At 46.4% G+C, this 25,793-nt stretch overlaps 1 protein-coding gene across 1 annotated transcript in view; it reads left to right on the top strand.

Annotated features, from left to right (window-relative positions):
• The window catches only part of PAPPA2 (pappalysin 2), an 853,188-nt gene that overhangs the window by 638,226 nt on the left and 189,169 nt on the right, over positions 1–25,793 (top strand). Inside the window, exon 20 of the mRNA XM_086956586.1 lies at positions 23,780–23,851. Within this exon, the coding sequence (XP_086812712.1) occupies positions 23,780–23,851 (72 nt within the window). The remainder of the gene's footprint in view (positions 1–23,779; positions 23,852–25,793) is intronic.

The raw sequence follows: 25,793 nt of genomic DNA, 5'->3' as shown, positions 1-25,793 counted from the left end.
TGAAGAACAAGAGAAGAAAATAAACAGACACCAATGTGGGATAAAAGACAGGAATAGAAAATATACAGTAGACTAATAAATAGTGGCGTCTACCCGTAAAAAAAATAGGGTAAGGCGCAATGGCATCAAACTCACCATAAATGCTGTCCTTCTCCCTGGTATTTCACGAGCAGTAATGGAAGGGCTTCCTTCCTGCTCAGTGAAACGCAAATCCAACCAATCCTGGAGCTGCTCTCATCAGCATGAGAGGTGCTCTAGGTTTGCTCGGAGCAGGCTAACCCAGCGCTCACTTTGAGTCTTGGGTTTGTGCCAGCAATCCCCCGGCACATGCTGGTTCGCCCTAGGTAGCCAGCCTGCCAATCCGACATGTGCACTGAAAGAGGCAGCAGTAATCCTGCATTAGCAGGATTCAGCCCAGCCCCCTGCCTCATACTCGCACTCTACACAACGCAAGCTGGTGGCAAAATAAAATAGGATTATTATGTCATTTTATTTATGTGTGTTTACCTGCTGTGCTTGCAGCAGGCGGAGCAATGCTCCTCTGCTCTTGTGAAAGAGCCACCGCTGTTAATTAAAATAAATTAAATAAATGTCGTATACTTGTAAAGTGCACAGCTGCCCCAGCAAAGGGGCGTCCTGGCGCTGTATACCGCTGGGGAACCCATCCTGGCTTTCCCTGTGAGATGGTCCCTCCTGGGCATCTCCAAGGTGAAGACAAGCATTTCCAGCGCTGATGGGGCTGTTAGTAGAGAGTTGCAAAGAGTTGCTGAGTGGGACCCATGGTTGGAGTAGGCACTGAGGCGAGAATTATCGAGTCCACTGACCCTGGCCCAAGACCCTGCCGCGTCGGGAATTGAACCCTGGTCCCGGGCTGACCTCTGCTTCCGAGTCTGCCGCCTCTAACCAGTGAGCCACACCACTCCATAATTATATATTCTGACTGTCAGGGGCACAAATTAATAAGGGGTAAAACACAAGTAGTGTTAAGGTCAATAGGTCAGGCTTTAATGTGATAACGCAAACATAGGCCTTTACAAATGTTTGCATGTGTTGCATTCACAAATGGTGTCTAGAATATGAAAGACAGCTCTATGGGGTTTGCGAGTGCTTGCTTAAAAAGTAGCTAAAGAGGATTGATTTATGTATAGAATGCATATAGGAGATAAAGAACTAAACGTGACAGACTGTGTGATGAGAGAATGTACTTTTTAGATGTGAAAATTCCTTCTTGCAATGGAAGTGCTTCCTAGAGGGTTGATTGATACACAAAATAGCTAATAGCATGAGGTGAGTGAGTGATAGTCCCTTGGGTGAAGCCTCAGCCCAATCATATATATATATATATATATATATATATATATATATATATATATATATATATATATATATATATATATACATATATATATATATATATATATATATATATATATATATATATATATATATATATATATATATATATATGATAGATAGAGAGATAGAGAGATAGACAGCCAGACGGACAGACGGACAGACAGACAGACAGACAGACAGACAGACAGATATGTATATATATATAGGGAACTGGTAACAATAGATCTAATTCCGCTGAGACGCAACATGTAGTATGGATGGACTTCAAGCCAACTCAAACAGAGCCAATTGGCTGTATGCACAATATAATAACTCTGACATAAAACATAACCAGATCCATATCTGCACTAACGATGCAATGTTTTCCCCCGAATAGTAAGTAGCAAAACAAAACTGTGTTAAAGTAATTAGATGAATATTAAACTGAATTAATGGGCGCAAAATAGAAAATTGTGCTGAAAGGTTATTGCAAAAAGGGAAACCAGAAGCACACACAAATCTGTTGATTTAAAGCACAGTCGCCAACATACCTAATGTATAGTTCACGTGAGCACAGAGCCTTGTTGTGCAATGCCAGAAGCAGACCGCAGCTGTAAAAGGAGAATACGAGAACCTGCCAATTAGTGAGTAATGTAAAGGGGGGATTTAAGTTCACCGGAAACCCAAATAGTATTCCGCATACACAATCAAGCAACATCGATGGAAATTTTATCCCGTTATTATTTCACTCTAGGCCTCAACCAGCGTTCAAACCGGATGTGGTATGAGAGAGTGCAAACGAGATGTACAAATAGGCAGCTGCAAACATTGTGATTCGCATAATCGCAGCGTTTGTGCCCACAAAAAGGCATTTTACCGTGTACGGAACCCCTTTTACGACAGGGGAAAGTATTTCTGACTCATAAACCAGAGTTTGTGGCCCTTTCCGACTGACGAGTCACAAGCAGGAACTGGAAGGGGTGTGAAAGGAGCGTCCCCTGCTACTTGCGATTCAGAAAGGCATATATCAGGAGTTGGGGAAAGCTTTACATTTGTGAATAGTGTCTAGTAGCCTCAATAGAAATTCCCTGAAGTCTTACCAAACTCGAAACCAATTTTAAAACCAGCATGTGTCGCAGTATGCGAGCTGTTGTTCACGTCCACCGCTCTATCTTTGTGACGTGAAATATACAACCGCAACACTATAAGAGAAAATCCTTCTGGTGCAAACTTCCTTTAGGCCTCAACATAATTTTTTTTTGATTGGTTCTTTGATCAGTGTGATGTGCACACTGAAAATGAAACTAGTTGTTTATTAGTGCCAGCTGGCTTTGCTTTGATCGGTGCTCAGTGGGCATATCTCTGCCCGAGAACCAATCCAAGAGGAGACAACTGACGAAAAAGGGGGTGGAATCCCCTTTTCAGGAGTAGACCTCAAGAGCGGGTGGATCCCTGCTTGGGTTTCGCACGGGAGCGTGGGTTCCCTCAAGCAGGAATCCACCCACTAGACACACACCAGGGAGCGTGGTACAGCCACCAAGGTATGAGCAGGTGTTCCCATACTCACAAAAACACCCAGAATTTTCTGGGCCCTTCGTGCGGGTGTTTGCCCCCATTGCACCCACCAGGGGGAGGAGAAAATGTTGGAGTGGCCTGCCCAGGTATCAAGGCTTGTCCCCCATGATGGTCCGAATAGTTTTTAGCTTACGCCAATTCTGCCCTCTTTGGTGGAGGGGGGGGGGGGGGGGAGGGGGGGGTGAATACACTAAGGAAAATGGTAAAAATAAAGATGGTTCCCGCCCTGGCATCAGGCTTTGTCCCCTCCTCATAATGGCCTCAGCAGTTTGTCGTCTCACAAGGGGGGAATGAGGAGATTTAAGGACCAGCGAGGGCAGACTCCTCAATCTTATTTACCAGGCACACAAAAAGCCCTACGGTCCAAAGTCAATCAATCAATCAAAGCATTTATATAGCGCACTACTCACCCGGAGGGTCTCAAGGCGCTTGGGGGGGGGAGGGGGGTCCGCTACTGCTCGAACAGCCAGGTCTTGACCTGCCTCCTGAAGGTGAGGTGGTCCTGGGTCAGGCGGAGGTGGGTCGGGAGGGAGTTCCAAGTCTTGGCGGCCAGGTAGGAGAAGGACCTTCCTCCTGTGGTGGCTCTCCGGATGCGGGGGATGGCCGCGAGGGCGTGGTTGGTCGATCGAAGCTGCCGTGTGGGAGTGTAGAAGTTGTTATGTTATGTTATGTTATACTTTCTTGTATAGCGCACGGCTGCCCCAGCAAAGGGGCGTCCCGGCGCTTGATCAGAAGAGAGAAAGCAAACGTAGCCAACAGAAAGATCACAGCAAAGCCAATTACTGACAGAAAAGGTGAGTCTTAATGGCCTTTCTAAAGGCCAAAAGATCATTTAGATTCCGGGTCTGTGTTGGAAGAGCGTTCCAGAGTTTTTCAGCCAGGTAGCGGAAGGAACGTCCTCCCGTCAGAGCTAGCTTAACCTGAGGAACCACAGCCAGACACTGTCCCATCGATCTAAGGGCTCTTCGAGGGAAGTACTTTGTCATCAAAGGGCAAAGCATAGGGGGAGAGTCCATTTTCAGAATCTTAAAAGCGAGACACAAAGTCTTGAAGTGGATTCTTTTGTCGATAGGAAGCCAGTGTAGCTTTGAGAGCGTATCAGATACTGATTTAAACCGGGGGAGACCAGTTAAAGCACGGGCTGCTGCGTTTTGGACGCGTTGTAAACGAGCCTTCTCCATCTGGTTAGTTCCCAGAAACAAAGAACTTGCGTAGTCCAGTCTTGAGAGGATTGTAGACTGTACCACAAGCTGACGTGTAGGTGGATCAAAATTTTTTAATATTGGCCTCAGATTACGCAAAAGTCCAAAGCACATGGCAGCAGTTTTCTTTGTGTGGACCACAAAACTTAATGAGGAGTCAAACCAAACTCCTAGATTTTTAACTTCCTTTTTAGGAGTTGAGGCGGCTGTTGAGGTATCCTGGGCCTTGGTTGTGAAGGGCTTTGTGTGCGTGGGTGAGGAGACGGAAGGTGATTCTCTTGTGGACCGGGAGCCAGTGCAGGTCTCTCAGGTGTCCGGAGATGTGGCTGTGTCGGGGGATGTCGAGGATGATTCTCGCTGAGGAGTTCTGGATCTGCTGGAGTCTCTTCTGGAGTTTGGCAGTGGTTCCGGTGTAGAGGGAGTTCCCGTAGTCCAGTCGGCTGGTGACGAGGGCCTGGGTGACCGTCTTCCTGGTCTCGATGGGGATCCACCGGAAGATCTTACGTAGCATGCGCAGGATGTTGAAGCACGACGAGGAGACAGCGTTGACTTGTATGGTCATGGAGAGGGAGGAGTCCAGGATGAAGCCCAGGTTGCGTGCGTGGTCTGTTGGTTTGGGTGCGCTGCCCAGGGCGGGGGCCACCAGGAGCCGTCCCAGGCGGAGGGCGAGGAGCCCAGGATGAGGACTTCCGTCTTGTCTGAGTTCAGTTTCAGGCGGCTGTTCATCATCCACTTGGCTACGTCTGTCATCCCTTTGTGTAGGTTGGCTCTGGCGATGGCGGGGTCGTTGGTGGGGGAGAGGATCAGCTGGGTGTCGTCGGCGTAGGAGATGATGTTGAGGTTGTGTTGGCGTGCGATGGCCGCGAGGGGGCTCATGTAGACATTGAAGAGGGTGGGGCTGAGCGAGGAGCCTTGAGGAACGCTGCAGATGACTTTGGTGGCTTCTGATCTGAACGGGGGAAGGCGGACTCTCTGTGTCCTTCCGGCGAGGAAGGAGATGATCCATTCTAGTGCCTTCTCCTGGATTCCGACGTTGCTGAGGCACTGCACTAGGGTGCGGTGGCAGACAGTGTCGAATGCCGCGGTAGGTCCAGGAGGATGAGGGCCGCTGTTTCTCCGTTGTCGAGCAGGGCTCGGATGTCGTCCGTGGCTGCGATGAGGGCGGTCTCGGTGCTGTGGTTGGCCAGGAAGCCAGACTGCGAGAGGTCAAGGGATCCGTTCGTCTCGAGAAAGGCGGCCAGCTGCTTGTTGACGGTCTTCTCGATGATTTAGGCCGGAAATGGGAGGAGCGAGATGGGGCTGTAGTTTTTGAGTTCGGTGGGGTCCACTGATGGTTTCTTCAGTAGAGCACTGAGTTTGGCGTGCTTCCAGCTCTCCGGGAAGGTAGCGGTGTCGAAGGAGGTGTTGATGATGTCCCGCAGATGGGGTGCGATGACCGCGTCGGCCTTGCTGAAGACGTGGTGAGGGCAGGGGTCGGTTGGAGAACCGGAGTGGATGGAGTTCATCGTGCAGATGGTGTCTTCGGTGCTGATCGGGGTCCAGGCGTGGATGATGGTGGTAGGGGGCGTTGGTGCGGTCGTGGGGTGCGTAGGTTGTATGCTGAGGCTGTAGTGTATGTCTGCGATCTTGGTGTGGAAGTAGGAGGCGAGGAAGTTGCAGAGGTCTTGTGAAGGGATGATGTCGTTGCTTCCGGCGTTGGGGTTGGAGAGCTCATTGACGATGTTGAAGAGTTCCTTGCTGTTGTGTGCGTTGTTGTCCAGTCGTTCCTTGAATGCCGTTTTCTTGGTGGCGTGGATCAGTTGGTGGTGTTTACGAGTGGCGAGCTTGAGGGTGGTCATGTTGTCTGGTGTAGGGTCTCCGCGCCAGGCTTTCTCGAGGGCTCGGCAGTTCTTCTTGGAGCTCTTGAGTTCGTCGGTGAACCATGGGGCTTTCTTGCTGCCGGGTCTGCTAGGCGGGGTCTTCAGAGGGGCGAGGTCGTCTGCGCAGTTGTTGATCCACTTCGTGAGGTTGTTGGCGGCCTGGCTGGGGTTCGCTGAGCTGGCGGGAGGGTTCTGGCTCAGGGATGTGGCGAGTTGGTCGGCTGTGATCTTGTCCCAGCTTCTGCGTGCAGCCTGTTGCAAGAAGTAAGATGGGCGAGTATGTGGATCGAAACAACTATGCTGAGAGTGGGGAGAGGTAATTCCCTTTTAAGGACGGTTTTCCTCACACACCAGAGGTATCATGCTTCATCATAGGATAACTACTCACATCACGAACCTACTCGTGACACGGGTACAACCCCCTCGCTGCGAGGGAAGAGTTCAGGGATGTTTTAAAGAGGGTATTACTGAAACCCAAAGAAAGCGTGATGTGTGGTGTAGGGAGTGCAGTGCTCAAAATTGTGATATAAAACTAGCTATGATGTTAGCCAGATAAAGCTTATCATTACTATGTGGAACAAGGATTAAATAAAGATAGTGTGTAGTGTAACTGCCGACATTGGAGGCAGTTGCACTGGCAAGTGATCGACATTTCAGCCTACTGACCTATATGAGTGTCTCAAGCTTCATCAGTATTTCTTACTAGCTACTGCTAAACGTGAATAAACTAGGTGAAAAAGGAAAAATCCACAGAAACGTCGGTGTGTAATACTAAACCAGTGATCCAGCAGTTCAGCAGATTCACTGGTAAAACCTGTGGTAAAACAAAAGACAACAAACTGCGCAGTTGAAATAGTGTAAAAAGGTACAGCATAGTTGGTCCACATAGTTGGTCCACATTCTCACACAGCGAAAGAAACAATAGTATGTACATTGTACATGATTATACAGCAGAACTAGTGTGAAAATGCACTATGTAATTTCTTAGTTCTGCAAAACTCACCTGCAACAGTCAGGTACTATACCATATCTGTCCTGGGTTGAGAGCCTTAGTTACATACGTCAATCCAACCTAATGGATAGAGGTGGTGGCATTAAAGTGTGAAAGGATGTGTGCTTAATTATAGCAGGGACAAGCATACAGTATCTGAGCAATCAGTCAATAAAAGTCCTTTGTGTTTATAGATGGAAGCAGTTAATGTCATGAGTCAAGGCTGTTATATAAGCCTCACGAGCGGAAACAGAAAGCGCATGTCAGGGCCATAAGAGTGCCATGGGTCCTGCCCTTAGCCAGTGGTGTAGTATTAATGAATACGCCCAGTCACAAATTGGGAGCTATAAATAAATATAGAGAGTGGGAGAATTTGAAATAAAGGTAAAACCAGACGTAAAACCGGAGTTAAAAGACCTGTGTGAGAAGCGTGTGTGACCTCAATTAGACAGGAGATGCCAAGCCCCTAAAGGCAGGAAGAATGTCAAGAATGTAAGGGACTAGCCTGTTGTTACCCCCTTTCCTTTCAATTCACATGCATAATATCAGCAGGCTTAACTGGCCTGATCCCTCGCGCTATCATTAGCCATTGCGCTAAATAATCATCATGACAACTGAGTGATATTGTTAAACAACTCAGTGATATTGTTCTGGCTGGACTGTTCCAGCTATCCTGGCAGATACCCCGAAACCGGTCCTAGGATGCTTGTTTCCAGTCCAGGAAGGACCAAGCCTGGCGTTTCAGGCTGGCCTATTCCCATTGGGCGCAGGGTCAAGACTAATTTGCATATGGCTGGGTCCAAACTGAAATGGCATGGTGAGCAAAAAAAAACTATGGATTTAGGCCCAGATCTCTGTACTGAAGTGAATGTATGACATTGTTCTGCATTCTATCCATCAATTGTTCTTTATGCATTTGTCACCCCGATTGTGCGCCGAAGGCGCGCCAAAGGTAAGCCCGTCTACGCCCGTCCGCGACCGGATCGCGCCCAGCGCCAGGACCCCTGGCCCCCGAAGACCCCGACCGACCCGCCTGACGTACTCCGCCGCCACCCTCACCGCACTCAACACCGGCCGACTCCCAGAATGCCATCAAGCCACTCCACGACGTACCCACGGCCTTTCAGCTGCCACGCCTGCAAGTTCTCCTGCATCCGGACCAGCCTCGCACCAGCACCCGCCAAGTCGAACACCAGCAGCACCCACCTCAAGTGCATCCTGCTCAACACCCGCTCCGTCCACAGACACGCCATCGAACTCTGGAACCTTCTAGACGCCACAGCCCCTGACGTTGCCTTCCTCACGGAGACCTGGATGAACGCCTCTTCAGCTCCCGACATCGCCATCGCTATCCCAGAGGGCTACAAGATCGTCTGGAGGGACCGAAACGCCAACCAGATGGGAGGAGGCATCGCCATCATCCACAGGCACACCATCCGTCTCATGACCAGCACCGACAACACCCTGACCAGCGCCGAACACCTGCATTTCCAGATCCACACCAACCCGAACACCACCCTCAGAGGCACCCTGATCTACCGACCCCCTGGACCACGCACACAATTCAGCGAGGACATCGCCGACTTCGTCAGCTCGCATGCCCTCCCCTCCCCTGACTACATCCTCCTGGGAGACCTCAACTTCCATCTAGAGAACAACAACGACCGCAACACCAGCACCCTGCTCGACAACCTCGCCAACCTGGGACTCAAGCAACTGGTGTCCACCCCCACCCACCTCGCCGGACACACACTCGACGCAGTCTTCTCTGCCAGCACAGACATCGACTTCAGCCACGCCACAGAGCTTCAATGGACGGACCACAGCTGCGTCCACTTCACCTTCAAGAGAACGACGACCCACCACCACCAGCAACAGGCCGCCCGCAGAAGCTGGAACAAGATCACAGCAGACCAGCTCACCACCTCCCTGAACCAGCACCCTCCTGCCAGCTCAGCGAACCCCAGCCAGGCCGCCGACAACCTCACGAAGTGGATCAGCAACTGCGCGGACGAACTTGCCCCACTGAGGACCCCGCCTAGCAGACCCGGCAGCAAGAAGGCTCCATGGTTCACCGACGAACTCAAGAGCTCCAAGAAGAACTGTCGAGCCCTCGAGAAAGTCTGGAGAAAGGAACCGACACCGGACAACAGGACCTCCTTCAAACTTGCCACCCGGAAACACCACCAGCTGATCCGCGCCGCCAAGAAAACAGCATTCAAGGACCGGTTGGACAACAACGCACACAACTGCAAGGAACTCTTCAACATCGTGAAAGAGCTTTCCAACCCCAGCGCAGGAAACAACGACATCACCCCATCGCAAGACCTCTGCAACTCCCTCGCTTCATACTTCCACAACAAGATCGCGGACATACACAACAGCTTCTACAACCAACCAACGCACACCATGACCGAACAACCACCCCCCACCACCACCCTCCACGCCTGGACCCCGATCAGCACCGAAGACACCATCCGCACGATGAACTCCATCCACTCCGGATCACCGACCGACCCCTGCCCTCACCACGTCTTCAACAAGGCCGACGCTGTCATCGCACCCCACCTGCGAGACATCATCAACACATCCTTCGACACCACCATCTTCCCTGAGAGCTGGAAACACGCCGAACTCAGCGCTCCACTCAAGAAACCAACAGCGGACCCCACCGACCTCAAGAACTACCGCCCCATCTCGCTCCTCCCGTTTCCAGCCAAAGTCATCGAGAAGACCGTCAACAAGCAGATGGCCGCCTTCCTCGAGACGAACGGATCCCTCGACCCCTCACAGTCCGGCTTCCGAGCCAATCACAGCACCGAGACCGCCCTCATCGCCGCCACCGATGACATCCGAGCCCTGATGGACAATGGAGAAACAGCGGCCCTCATCCTCCTAGACCTCTCCGCGGCATTCGACACGGTCTGCCACCGCACCCTAGTACGGCGCCTCAGCAACATCGGAATCCAGGACAAGGCGCTGGAATGGATCATCTCCTTCCTCGACGGAAGAACACAGAGAGTCCGCCTACCACCGTACAAGTCAGAGGCCTCCGAAGTCATCTGCGGCGTCCCTCAAGGATCATCTCTGAGCCCCACCCTCTTCAACGTCTACATGAGCCCCCTCGCGGCCATCGTACGCAAACACAACCTCAGCATAATCTCCTACGCCGACGACACCCAGCTGATCCTTTCCCTGACCAACGACCCCACAGCTGCCAGAGCCAACCTGCACGAAGGGATGAAAGAGGTAGCCGAGTGGATGACGACCAGCCGCCTGAAACTGAACTCGGACAAGACAGAGGTCCTCATCCTGGGCCCCTCACCCTCCGCCTGGGACGACTCCTGGTGGCCTCCCGCCCTGGGCACCGCACCCAAACCGACAGACCATGCACGCAACCTGGGCTTCATCCTGGACTCCTCCCTCTCCATGACCAGGCAAGTCAACAACGTCTCCTCGGCGTGCTTCAACATCCTACGCATGCTACGGAAGATCTTCTGGTGGATCCCCACCGAGACCAGGAAGACCGTCACCCAGGCCCTCGTCACCAGCCGACTGGACTACGGCAACGCCCTCTACGCCGGTACCACCGCCAAGCTCCAGAAGAGACTCCAGCGGATCCAGAACGCCTCAGCCAGACTCATCCTCGACATCCCACGAACCACCCACATCTCCGGACATCTGAGAGACCTTCACTGGCTCCCCGTCAACAAAAGAATCACCTTCCGCCTCCTCACCCACGCACACAAAGCCCTACATGACCAAGGCCCGAGCTACCTCAACAGCCGAGTCAACTTCTACGCTCCCAAACGCCACCTCCGATCAGCCAACCACGCCCTCGCCGCCGTCTCCCGCATCCGAAGAGCGACTACAGGAGGAAGGTCCTTCTCCTACCTGGCCGCCAAGACCTGGAACTCCCTCCCGACCGACCTGCGCCTGACCCAAGACCACCTCTCCTTCAGGAAGAAGCTGAAGACCTGGCTGTTCGAGCAGTAGCGGCACCCCCCCCACCCCCCAGCGCCTTGAGACCCTACGGGTATGTAGCGCGCTTTATAAGTGTCATTGATTGATTGATTGATTGAGTGGGACGGGTATGCTCAGACGTGGGTCCCGTGCTCTCCATGCCACTGGAGTCAAGCTATCCTGACAGATAAGGGCTGAAAGCCTGAAACCAGTCCTAGGATGCTTGTTTCCAGTCCAGGGAGGACCTAGCCTGGCAGTTTGGGCTAGACTGTTCCCATTGGGTGCAGGGTCAAGACTGATTTCTGTTGTTTTTTCCTTTTTCTCCTAGTTCATTCATGTTTAGCTGTAGCTAGTAAGACATCATGATGAAGGCCGAGATACTCATATAGGTCAATAGGCTGAAACATGTCACTCACTCACCAGTGCAATGTCCTATAATGTCGGCAGTTACACTACACACAATCTGTTTTTAATTCTATCACCAGGTAGCAGTAATAAACTTTGTCTGGCTAACCTCGTAGCTAATTTTATATCACCATTTTTTTAGGACTGCACTCTCTACATCATGCTCTCTTTGGGTTTTAGTGATACCCCCTTTAAAACATCCCTGAGCACCACCCTCGCGGTGAGGGGGTTGTAGCCCGCGTCATGACTAGGTTCGGGACGCAAGGAGGTATCCCTATGATGAAGCATGACACCTCTGGTGTGTGAGGGAAACCGTCCTTAAAAGGCAATTCCCCTCCCCCTCTCAGCATAGTTGTTTCCATCCACATACCCGCCCGTCTTACTCCAGACCAGAGGGCTTTTTGTGTGTTTCCTCAGCAGATTGTCTTCTGTTCATCAAGTCAGTGGGTCATGGCCCAACTATGTAACAGGCCCAACAGTCTTTCTACCCCCACCCAGAGGCAGTCAGGGAGAAGAAAGCCTACCAGTACAATGGCAGTTTGAAGTTTGCAGGGCATTCTGGTTAGGAAACTTAGGACATAGTTATTAGAAGCTGGCGGAGCCCTCTGCTGTACCAAAATTGGTAACGCTGCTCTCAGTCAGTTTTAAAACGCAAGGATGTGCTGTAATTACAAGGATGCAGCGTGCCATGCGTTTACCTTAGCACTAAAAAAGCTGACTAGAGCCAGCACATGCAAACTGGCGCCTTGTTGCAAGGGTGTTTGCGCTCAGGCATGATTGTTTATGTGCCGGAAAGAACACCTTCCTGCACATAAACAATCTTTATAGGCGATTTGCTGTTTCTATGTGTGCTGCAGAATGCTGCACACATAAAAAGAGCAAAATACTAGGTGAAATGAAACATTTCTCCTCATATTGCCTGCTTAAGACTAGGTATTCCTTGGCGGTATTTTTGGCGCTACCCCATAGCTTGTAAATATGGGACAGCGTAAAAAAGTAATGGGTGTTGCAGCAGAAGGCCCACTGCAAATCCCATTGCACACCCCTTTCCCCTTTCATGTAGCTAAGAGCTACATGATTATCAGCATTATTTACAAGGTGGAGTTAAGCCACATTAAGTGGCTTAAGTGCCTTGTAAATAATCAAAGGACTTAACGCCTCCAGAACGTTGGAAAAAGTGATGTTCAGGTGGCGTTAACTCCTTGTAAATATGCCCCTTAGTGGGATCCACACAAGTCACACTACCCTGGACTCCCCAGCGTGCCTGTTTTTCAGAAGTATTAAGTGGGTATTAACCCTGGGCACGAATGACGTAGCTACCCATACTGCCAAAATGAGTCAGTTTTTATAGCGAAAACTTGAATTCTTCACATTGCATTTTGGGGCCTTTCCTGTTGTGGGTGCTAGGCCAGCCGTACAAGTGGGTTACCATTGTTATTGAGAGAAGTGTAGAAATACAGAATAGTAGAAAATGTGTGACTATAAGCAGAATTTCTATCTAGTTTTGTCTTCTAAATGTAAGCCAGTGTGCTAGAAAGAATACATTTTTCAAAATGGCCTCAGAATCATATTTTTTTTTATTAAGAATTTTTATTGAGTTTTTCAGAATAACAAGCGAAAAATACAAAAAACAAGACAGAAAGAAAAATAATATCCTTATCAGAACTATAAAACAGAGTACAAATAATACATGAGTAAATACTGTAAAATACAATATATTAAATGCAACCAGAATAAAGAGGGGGGGAGAAAAGAATGAAGAAAGAACATATGAAAGAAATAGGAGAAGGGTAGAAATGTAAAGGATAAAATATGGTGAAAATATCGACAAAAAATAAAAGATAGGATGAATTTAAGACATAGGTGCAATTAAAGCAAGATATGATGTGAAAGATAACCAAAGAAGATCAGATTTAATTTTTTGGGGTAAAGTGGAAGAGGAGACAGAAGCAATTCTATGTTCATCACAAATGAAATTCCACCAAATCAAAGAGGATAATTTGGAATTATCTTTCCAACATGACATAATAACTTTTAACGCTAATGCTATAAATAGATCGAATATTAAAGATATAAGTTTACCAATACCAAAATCAGGTGAAGATGAACCAAGAAAAACATTTTGCAATGATAAAGTTATATTACAGTTGAAAATTTTCACACACGTAGACCAAATAGAACGCCAAAAGCTCAAAACATTAGCACAATCATGAATTTGGTCTTTTAAAGTTCCAGTGGAATTAGAGCAAGACCAACATAAAGGAGATGAGGTAGGGGAAAACTTGGATATACAAAGAGGAGTTATCACTGCTCTATTATGAATAAAATAGAGCGATTGGGTAATACGAGCAGCAGGTGAAATTTTGAACAACTTAGACCATAATGTATCCCAATCAGAGACAGGGAATGTAAAACATAAGTAAGATTCTCAGCTAATTCAGTAAGGGATTTAGGTCTTTCAGTAACATATTAAGATAATAGTTTATAAATATGAGCTGCTTTAGGTGTAAGTTTTCGAGAAATGTTATATAGTGGTGTAGGTGGAGTCAGTAAAGCGGAGACATTGGAGAGATCAAAGGTAGTTAAGTGAGAAAGGAGAGCTGTTGAAATTAAACTATATTCCCCAATGAATGTATAAGGTAAATGATATTGTTGTTGTAATATAGAAAAGGGAATAACAGAATTCTGGTGAATACGTTGATAAACAAAGATAATTCCCTTTTCCTTCCAATGTTTATAATAGAACAATTGACTTTTATATTTAATGTACCTGTTGTACCGGATAGTAGAGGATAGAAAACATTGTAATGGGTCAAGGCCATTGACAAAAATATTGTATAGTGGGTTTGGGAGTACTTTAAAATAGGATACTTTGCTATAAAAGTACAGTTAGACATATAAATTATATTGCGAAAAGAAAAATCTTTTAATAAGGATCATTCAAAAGAAATCCATCTAGGTATAGGGGTGTCGCCGAATTCATAGGAAATGGCAAAAAATTGTCTGATTAAAAATGCATCATGATAAGCTTTGAAATCAGGAAAACGCACACCTCCTTCAGATTTGGGGCGTTTAAGCTTTGTAAGGGAAATGCGTGGGTGCTTTTTATTCCAAAGTAATTTTGTACAAATGGAGTTGATTTGTGAAAAATAATATGGGGGTTCCGAAAAGGTAACATAGATAATGTATATAGAATATGAGGGACAATCATCATTTTAATGGTGTCAAGTCTACCCCACCAAGACAAATGAAGAGGTGACCAAGAAAGTAAAAGAGATTACATCTTATTTATTATTGCATTAAACATATGCTTAATTGTGACAGGTAAAGTAGCAGAAAACCAAATACCAAGGTATTTTATTTTAGTAGGACACCAAGTGAAATTAGTATCTTTAAACATATATTGATAACAGAGGGCATTCAGCTGTAGTACTTCCGTTTCTGTTCAACCTATGCCCTGAGACACTGGAATATAATTTAACCTCTTCTCAAAATTCAGGTAGGGAAGTAAGAGGATTGGACATATAAACTAATATATAATCTGTGTAAGCTTACATTTTGGTTTCTAGGGAATTATGTATGAGGCCAGAAATATGTGCGTTAACACGGACAAGTTCAAGGAAGGGTTCAAGACATAGAACAAATAACAGGGGAAAAAGAGGACAACCTTGACGTGTACCTCTAGATAGGGAGAAAAAAATAGAGAAACAGCTATTTACAAAAATGCTAGCACGAGGGTGAAAGTATAACAGTTTAATATATAAAATAAAAGTTGGGCCAAATCCAAACCAATAAAGTGTTCTAAACATGAATTGCCAATTCATTCGATCAAAAGCCTTCTCGGCATCTAGAGACAGCGCTGTTAAAGGGGACTTAATTGTCTTACTTAAGGAAATGACATTAGCGAACATTCGGGCATTATCTGCAGCCAATCTGCCTTTAATAAAGCCTGCTTGATCCGTCTTAACTAGTAAAGGGATTATATTCTCAAGACAGGAGGCAAGAATTTTAGCAAATATCTTACAGTCATAATTAATTAATGATATAGGGTGATAATTTTTACATAGGGAATGGTCTTTATCAGGTTTAGGGATAAGAACAATCAAGGCTTCCATAAAGGAACCAGAGGCTTTAGATTCACCAATAAAGGAGTTAAAAAGTGCCAAAAGTTAGGGAATGAAAATAGAGGAAAAGGTGGAATAAAATTCAACAGAGAGACCACCGGGGCCTGGTGCTTTTGACTTCTTCAAAGATTTAATAGCATCAGATATCTCCTGTGAAGTAACATCTTTTTTCAATAAGTCAAATTCATCAGGTAAGGAAGGGTGATTGGGGAGGCCAGAAAAGAAGGTATCTACGTTTTGAGGGGAGGGATTCATATCATTAGAATATAGTGACTGGTAGTATTCATGAAATACAAAAGCAATGCCTTCATCCGATGATGCAAGGGCATTAGTGGATTCATTTAGAATGGGTCCAATATTTTTACATTCAGATTTAATTTTTAAGTAGTTGGCCAACATCTTACCGGCTTTATTTTGACCCTCATGATATTTACATTTAATTTTAAGAAGAACATTACAAGCATCAATGGTAGCTAGTTTATTAAGTTCAGATTTGGCCTTAATTAATTCATGAAGTGTTGAGGAGGATTTAGAGGTAAAATATGTATGTTCCAAAAGTTTCAAATGTTGTAATAACATTGCATTACGAGTAGTTTTCTTTTTACTCGCAACATATGAAATAGTGAACGCTCGAAAAGAGGCATTAAAGGCATCCCAATTGTTAGAAGTAGCGGTGTCAGAAGGGTTATTAAGTGTGAAAAATTCATTTATGAATTTAGTAGCTTCTGTAATGAAAGGGCTATCAGACAGTAAAAAATTATTTAACTTCCATCTACTAAATTTGGGGGAACTTAAGGAAAGGTCCAAAGCAAAGAGCACAGGTTCATGGTCAGAAATGAAAAAAGAACCAATCTCCGAAGACAAAAGCGATGGGAGAAGGAATTTACTAATCAAAATATAATCTATCCTAAAATGAGTTTGATGAACATTTGAAAAAAAGGTAAATTCATGGGTATCATTGTTACAAGTTTTCCAAGCATCTTATAATGAACGAGAGGCAATGGCAGGTTGAAAGGCTTTTTGGGATTTAGCCGGATTAAATGGATTTATCCGGATTAAATTTACATTTGGATTGTCTGTCAGAATAGGTGTTTAACCACTGATTAAAATCACCAGGAGCTACAATATTAGGACAATCAATAGAGGCAAGTAAAATCTTAATAGAATTCCAAAATTCAGGATCCGGTCTGACTGGGCCATAAATGTTCAATAGAACTAATTCTTTATCTTGTATAACAACGTTAACAATTACCCATCATCCATCAGTATCGTTGTGGGTAGACAACATTTGTACATGTAGTGCTTTATGAAACAAAACGGTACAAAAAGGGGTGGTGATGGACGGAGCATCTGAATCAATCAAACACTCACACCCAGTCAAGATATCTGGGTTTAATCCATCACCGTTCTTTAGCCCACTCTGCCACCCCAGTTCAGACATGGCTATATGCAAATCAGTCTGACCCTGTGCCTCATGGGAACAGTCCAGCCCGAACTGCCAAGCCATGTCTTCCCTGGACTGGAAACAAGCTTCCGAGGACCGGTTTCTGGCATTCCAGCCGTCTTCAGCCCGGCTTGCTTGAATCCAGTGGCAAAGTGAGCAAGGGTATGCTCAGACGTGAGTCCCTACTGGCCTTACTCGGGGCTCCAATGCCTCTTGTCCCAAAAATGTCAGGGTTCTCAGGGGGACCTTTCTCAGGGCTTTCTGGCTGCCTCAGCATCGACCATAAAGTGGGCAAAGGCACTGGGGCCTGGGGTGTACTCTCCCCTCCTTCACTCCAAATAACTGGCCCCCACGTTGCAGTTGCCCGCTACGGCGGGGCAACTGAAGAAAGATCAGGCACTGACAATACTAGTGCCTCGGGAGCCCCAACAGCACTCTAATCCACAACTTGCCCCATGGTGCAGCTGCCTGCAATTGCAGGGCTGCTGAGGAGAACCAAGAACCTGCACCCACTGTGGGGGGACATTCAACGGGCTCCTGCCTGTGCCCAAAGAGAAATCCGCACTAGCTCCACCAGTGGTTCATAGCGTGCCAACACTGCGCCCCATACCGTCCCCACTCACCGGGACAGACCACTCCAGTCACCTCTCCTCGGGCAGGGAAGGCACCGACAATGTGCCTCGGCAGTCCCTGCCTGACCTAAACCTCTCCTGCCCTCTCAGCACGGAAGGCGACTCTGCGGGCTCCTCATGCCTTCACCGGTGCTGAAAGCACCTCCGTGGTCTCCTCCTTACTTCAGCTGATGGCCAGATGCCGTGGGGCTCTCCCTCGGGCATGGGAGCCCCGCCGGTACTGAACTGCAGTTTCTGCCCCAGAGGGCGAGTAGCTCCACCTCCGGCCAGGTGGCTCCTGCCTGACTACTGGTCGCCGTGGGCAGCACAGCGGCGCATTCTGGCAATCTTCTGGTGGGGCAATGTGGGGTGGGCACCCGCTAGGTTCTAGCTAGAAGCCACCACAAAGCTGCAATGTGGGGTGGGCTCCCGCTTACTTAACATGAAAAACCACGGAGTAGGCTCCCGTCGATAATTACCTATATGCGGCAATACCGTGGGGTAGGCACCCGCTTCTCTTAAAAAATGCATAACCTAGGGTGGCCTCCCACGCAGAACAGGAAAAATGCGGGGTGGGCACCCGCTCTTCCCACTCACTGTGGGGGAATCCCCACGTCGGGATTCCTTCGGAAATGATCACCGTTTAGCGCTGTAAAGCCCACGCGCTCTTCTCTCTCCTGGGGCAATTAAGGAATTAAGCACAGCGCTCACAAGGCGCTAGAATCCCAGAATAGAAAAGTCCTTAGGGTTCAAGAGAATAAAGCACAAGGTCCCAACAGTCCTTTTAGACATCTAGGGGCAATGCAGGGCCCAGGGAGGCAGCCCTCATGGTAGCCCCCCTGGGCCCCAGCAGCAGCAGCACGCCTCTGCAGGAGCAGCAACCAAGAACTGAACAATTTTATGGGGACACAGTCCCTATATTTATATTTGAAAAACCCTTTGTGTCACAGCATAGGGCTGGGGGGATACCAGTCAGAACTGGTATAGGGGAGCTTTGTGCTCAGCTCTTCTCTACATTGTCAGGTGGGGGCTAGGTACTCAGACGCACCACAGGAGGTGGAACCAGCATTGTGGAGGGAAGGCACAGTCCTAGTCAGGTCCCAGGTGCAACTCCTCCCTTCCATCTACATGCAGATCTCCCTATTCACCATCTGCAGACCCATCCTGGCTCCTGGAGCCACCCACATCATCCAGCACCTGTCAATCACAAGCCAGGCATGCAATTCACATCAGGCAGGCAGACACACTGTACACAGAAATGCCAACTTCTAAAAGTGGCATTTCTCCACCAGTCACCATAAATCTGCGCACACCATTGCGCAGCATTTATTCTCACAAGTTCGCACATACTTAACTCGCCCCTGCTCTCCTTTCATACCAGGAACTACCAGGGACACACGTATCCCCCATGCATTGCTATGGGAGGGCTGGCCCATATCATCACACACACACAGAGCGCACGCACTTTACACTGGACCACAGTGCTAAAGTGCACAGAGGCCTAAAATCACCAACACCAGGTTACAGAAACAGGCTAGGAGTTTCGGGATGAACCTGCCAAAAGGGCCAAGTACAACAGTACCTCTTTCTAGTTACAATTAACAAGTGGTTGAATTTTTTCTTTTTTAAAGGGGCATTTTTTAAAGGTATGGCCTCACACAAACCCTTGGTGTCATGCTTCATCATCGGCCATCCTATCATGCCACCACATTCTCAAGTTGCTGATCAGCTACTCCAATGAAATACTTGGGAGCCTACGCTTATGGATGGAGGGATGGGATGCACACAATACGCACATAAAATAAAAAATCCCAGGAACCCTTACAAAGATGATTAAATCCTGTGTATACAGTGATGCCTGAGAGTCATTATTACTCCTCCATCAAATGAGGAGGCAAGTTGTAGATGTATGACCCAGAGAGTCCATGGCTGTCTTTAGGACCAGGGATCCCATATTCCCTAAATTCTATGTGTGTTACACATACAGAAGTTACTGACTGGTATAGGTTGTTTGATTCTCCTGCTCAATAGAGATTCTCTTAATCAGTGTTTTGTTTATGAGGTACTATGAAAACACAGTTAAACAGACAAAACATAATTTAATAACACGTAACCAGGGGAACTATGGGGCATATTATCAAGAACAGCGTTAAAATTATTGCTAGTTTAGCTGCATAAAACTGCGGCTAAAGCGGCGATAATGGGCTTGATAATAAGCCTGAAGAATTCCAATAGAAGCCCATGTTCACACCCGAACATGGACTTCTGTTGGAATTCTCAAGGGCATATTATCAAGCCCATTATCGCCGCTTTAGCTGCAGTTTTCTACTGCTATACCGGCAATAATTTTTAACACCGTTCCTGATAATATGCCCCTTAGCTCCTTGATTGTTCCCTCATGCACACATTCACCAAAGTACATGCTGAACTATAAAACCGAGATCAAACCCTCAATGCTGGTCAACGTGACACTATCAGTGAGCAAAATTGTGAGCATTCAAAATCTTTCAGCGTGAGGGGAGGTTGCAAAATCCCCATGCATTTCCCATAGAATTCTTTAAGAAGCACGTCCGCAACAACTACACCACATTTGGCAGGAAGCTAGATCTTGGTCCACAGATTGTGCTTTTTTATGATTTGGTGTATGTTCATGCAGTAGCTTTTAATGTATTAAGGTTTAAAAATATTTGCATATCTGGACAGTTAGTTTTGAGGGACTCTTCTCATCCAATTAAAAAACAGAACATTCTGATTGGCCCAGGGAGCTTTTTTTAACCTTGAGCCAATTCACTCCTGCGAGAGTCAGACTTGTGCAGGAGTGGGCTATCTGATCGGCTGCCTTCAACATTAAAAAAAAATGTTGCTGTAGCCATTACAGGACTCAAGGACTTATTCCCAAGTCCTTAAGTTAACAAAATGTATATTAGAAGGGGGTAGGGTAAGTATTCCCTGCCCATTAGGCCCTGTGGGAGGGTGGGGGGGGGGGCTTAAAGCGATCCCCCTAGGGCCTAAATTAAAAACAAAACAGCATTTTTTGCCGAAACCCTGCTGGAGTCTTGGGGGATCGCGGCCAAAAAATAAGGTAGCCTGCCAGTTTATAATACATATATAAAGAGTGGGGTGTCAGAAGGGTCCCCTCCTGGGCTCATTTAGGGTCCCAGGGATGCCAACTCTGGGGACTGCTATTTTCAATTAAGGGGAGAGTGTGTGAAGCCCCCCAAGCCAATGGTGGCCCCAGGATCCCCAGGGACCCCATATCCTGGGGCCGAATTTGTAAAAAGGGGAATGAGGTCACGCAAGATCTTCCCCAAGCCTGTGAAGACCCCTGAGACCACATTCCCCAGGGCTGAATTTTATAGAAAAGGGAGGATGGGTCATATGGTCAGACTAGTTAGGTCCCGGGGACCCCATCTTCTGGGGTCAAAATGTAAAAAATGGGAGAAGGCCAGCCAGGCCGCCTCCCTGAGCCTTAAAAAGGCCTATGTACCCCATCCCCTGGGGCCATAACATTAATTTGAAGGGAAGAGGGCTGAGTTCCCCCTCACTGAACCTTTAAAGGCCCCTAGGACTCTATTTCCCAGGACCAGCTCAGCTACATGCACAAGGCTTGATTTGAATCTGCCCAGTGGTATATTCATGATTTGATAGCACCCTACCAGCCCACACATGTGCTTCAGTCATCTACACAGTCCCTGAGTAAAGTGCCAAGAATTTACAAAGAATGCAAGGGGAGAGTGGGGGGGGCACTCATTTTCACACTTTGGGCCAAAGCTTTTGAATGATCTTCCATAGTCCCATAGTCCTGCGAAGTTGCTCTTCTCTTATAGCATGTTGTAAAGATTTGAAGACCTGGCTGTTTTAGAACTAGGGGCTACTCTGACTCTATCTGGGATTGGTTCTGGGATACCCTATGGGTAGCTGTGCGCTTTAGAAGACACAAATAATAATAAAATAATAATAATAAAAACAAGAGAGGTATCAGCCCACCGAAGGGCATGAAACCTAAGATGACTTAAATCCGAAAAGAATAAAAGAGAATAAAGATAAAAGTACATGATATCCAAACTACCAGCAAGTTTAGAACATGCACTCCAATGTAAACAAATAGAACAAAGCATTGGAGAAACAATAACAACAGCAATAAAATGCTATTAAACCAAAGGATTGCCAGAAAAAATTGCATACCAGATAATTCGGGCACAGCCTCTAATAATTTGCACATGTTTCAAATACTGTGAAAAATGAAAACACAACTGCTCCTTGTATGTTAAAAGAATAAGTTGAACTTCTCGAAACAAAGGTGAACACAAGATTGCACAAGCACCTGTAAGTTATTTATTCAGCTCTTTTTAAGCAGTTGTACTTTATTTATTTAGCCCTTTTATAAGCATTTTGCACTAAGCACAACAGGCACTTTATAGAAATTCCATATTGAAAAAAAATAAACACCATTTCCCAGAAGCAAATGGGAAAGAAGGCAGAACTGACGAGAAAACCATGAGAAATGGAACAGTGGTAAAGGACTAAGCTCTCTTATCCTGTGATCAAGGTTCACGTGGACCGAAACTCATCAGGTGTTGTACTCTCTTTGCTTTTAATAAACTTGGCAGATTTAAATCCACCCAGGAGAGCAATTCTTCCTTGTTGCCACCTGGCGACAACTGACAGTAATGTGTGTGTGTGTGTGTGTGTGTACGTGTGTGTGTGTGTGCATGTATGGTCCAGTAGAAGACTCGGGGCCGAAACGCGCAGACCTTCCACTACCGTTTTGTAATTTGCACTATGGTTTGACAGAAAATAAAAGAACACGTTTTGAGTACCTTTTAAGCGTGGTGCTGTGATCCTTCGCCGAATCAGACAGGAACCGAAGAACAGAGGAATTTTAGAGCATATATATTTATATGTATGCATGGAGAGAAAGAAAAAGTGAGATAGACACAGAGAGGCAGTTGCTGTTGCCCACGGTACAAGGGTGCCTGCATTGCATGCTGGGTTTTTTTATGAGGAAGGGGCACCTTCCTGCACAAACACAATCCTGAGAGGCTATTTCCTCTTTCTATGTGTCCTGCGGAATAGAATTCAGTCCCATGGGAGTCCCTTGGTACTGCCACGGTACTAGCAATTTCAAATATAACGATTTTAAGAGTGTATTCTCCCATCAGCCTTTTCGGTCATGCAGGACCAAACAATCTGATTGGCTGGCTGGAGCTTAAAGAAAACTGTTGGAGCTGCTAGTGGGAGACACAGGCACTCGATCACCATGTGCTGTATAGTTTGAAAAATATATAAGGGAACAGGATAGGGACACCATGACCCCTTGGCACTTATGGGGGGTGAAAAAAAAATAATAAATATACTTGTGTGGTTTTTGGCTATGTTGGTTGGTAGTAATGCCCTACCTAAAAGTACTGTTGCTTCGGTGTTAAAAAGAAAGACTTGGAGGAATCTTACTCTTCTCGCTCTATACTTTTTTGTTCACTAGTGGTTTTAGTTTTGACGATTTAAGAGTTGGATCAATATGTTTCTTTGAGGCATATGTTTTGCTGTGAGTACCGAAGGGTGCGTTGTTTTTGTGACTATTCAAGAATGAGAGGCCTTCCTTGAGTACCCCAGGCTGATCAAACGTGGTTGTACGTCACTACACTAAATGACAAATTATCAACCTACAGCAATGAGTACCGCAATATTGTCATTTCTAAGTAGATATCGATAAGTATAGATGTTCTGTTCTTAACTCTATACTGCACACCTTGACATGTATTTCATCAAGGACCATAGATGTCTAGTTAAGAATAGTATATCTATACTTTCCTATATATATTTACTTTCACAGTGGTCAGAACTCAATATTGTTACAGGTTGATATTCTGTCTTCGATATTGTGACAGAACATCATACCAGCTTTTATATTAATGAGTATTCCTGTGTAACTACCTTTTTAACAGTATTCAGCATTTAATGTTCTGCTGCAAGTACCACAGTGCAAGGTTTCTGCAAAAAAAAATCCATCACTGAAACTAAATTCATTAGCCCTCTCTAGACCTCAATGTAGGCTTAGAGATCCAGCAAGAAGGCGAGGATCCTTAATCAGGCAGGCCGTTGTCTGCCAGGGGAGTGAAGGGTGTGACCTCTAATGACCTGGTAGGCAGGATGGTCAGCTTGTGAGCCTCCATCCAAGGGTTAAATGACTCTCTAAGTCTTCAAAACTCTTTTGGAAGATAGTTCACCAACTAATGCCATTTCATGTGTTTTTCTTTGCCTTTTTTGCAGAATATTGTATGCACCGGCATGCTCAGATGGCATCCTGATCCAGAAGTTCTCCACTGCATACCATCGTGTGAGGTAATTGTGGTATCCTGCGTGTCTCCATTCCTGGCCTGAGCGAGGTTGTGCACGTTGTGTGTGTACCTTTTGTCAGTGTGTGTATTACCCCCCTCCTGGGTTTCACAAGTTACTGTTGGCCCAGGCAGTGAAGAACCGAAGGACAAGTAAGATACATGCATTACAACATTGACAATGAGGATAGACTTCAAGCCTATATGCCAGCTTGCCGTCATAATGCATGTAAGCATGTTGCAAACCTTAAGAAATAAGCCACTATTCATTAAATGAAGGCCATGTTGAATACTAAAGAAGATCTATTCCTCCTAAACTGGCATATGTTGCTTAACTTTATATCACTAGAGCATCATGGAACATTTCAAGGGTGGAATGCTTGGGTTTGATACAGGGATATGGTGATTGTCACCTCTAGCACTAGGCATGCTCAGTTTATTGATATGGGAATACAGACCATGCACATCTAGGGCTAAATAGATACTGGGAACTGCACAAGATGAGGATCTGTCACACTGATGGATGTGTTTTTTAGGGGCTTGACACAAACATGCAGAGCTTCATTGCTTCATATCTCTAGAGCTAGGTGCAGAGCTTGGGTCAGACCATCATGCCTTTGTGATGTTCATCACCATACAATTAACGAAAGCATTGGAGACTAGTTAGTCCACCGTATGGAATGAACTGCCTCACTACAATAATGATTTAGACATTAGAGCTATTTCCTCCAGAGCAAAGGCTGCAGCAAGTGCCTTAGCTTGGGGAGTTCCAGTTTGGGACATTTGCCAGGCAGCCACATGGGCATCTGCCTGACCTTCCACTTGCACTACTGCACTGATTTGCAAGTCTGGAGAGCAGGTTATTATGCCCACTCAATTCTGCAGGACTTCCTTGTGTGACATCCACTCCCCAGACCCACTGCTTTGGAAGAGGCATGGCACTGGTATCAATTCACAAGGGCCCTGATTCAGAATGAGCCTCTGCACTCGTGTCGGAGGCTCCACAGTCATGGCGGGATCTCCACACTAGGCCATGAGAATCGAGATCCTGCTATGAATATGGAGCCTCTACCCTAAGTGCGGAGGATATTTGTGAATCAGGGCCAAGGTGAGGAATCTTCTACTAGAAATATCCATTAATAGAATAAGTAACTGACCTTCAGATACTCTCTTTCTCTTGGATATTTTATCTAACCACAGACTCCTGACTGGCCACCCACCTCCCTGTTCCATGGAGGTGATGTGCAGGTAAAAATAAGGCCCCATGTTAGATTTCACACATTGCCACTAAAAGTCAATTCAGTTAGCTGTGGTCCCGCATTCCTGGTTACAGAATGGTCTAAAGATTAAACTGACGTCATTGCTCAAGGGTGGCACCTTTTTAATCTCTGTGTTGTTATGTCTTAAGGGAGGGAGACAGCGTCCTTGATAGAGTCTGTAAACTGAGAGAACTCACAAGGGTGGAATCTGTGGTTAGATAGAGTATTCACTAGAAAGAAAGTTACACAAACGTTAAATAACTTGTTCATCTGGATGGTATTCTCCCAAAGAGCCAAGAACCATATATAATGCTGGATTCTGTGTTCTTTCCTGCTTGTCCCCCTGAACAGGGAAATTTAACAGTTTTTGAGGCTTATAGATGGAATTTTTTACAATGAAGATTTTATTTTATGGAAAACAACATTACTATCTACCTTCATTGAATGTTTATAACGGTGGGAAGCTTCAAGGGGGGTCTGAATAGTTACATACAGAAAAGAATTTCTGATGGGTTGCGCTTTCACGGTAGCAAATACCTCATATACATATCACTACTCTAGTATAGTTACTAGATGACTCCCCATCAGGATGTGATACTTAAAGCATGGGCTTTCATTTAACAGCCTAATACATTGAAGTAGATGTAATCTCGATTCCCACCAATGAAGCCAATCAGAACAAATCACCAG

This window comes from Lissotriton vulgaris, chromosome 1_1 (assembly GCF_964263255.1).
Source record: "Lissotriton vulgaris chromosome 1_1, aLisVul1.2, whole genome shotgun sequence".
Lineage (NCBI taxonomy): Eukaryota > Metazoa > Chordata > Amphibia > Caudata > Salamandridae > Lissotriton > Lissotriton vulgaris.
The sequence above is the reverse complement of the archived record's forward strand: the minus strand, read 5'-3'. Positions and strand labels throughout refer to the sequence as shown.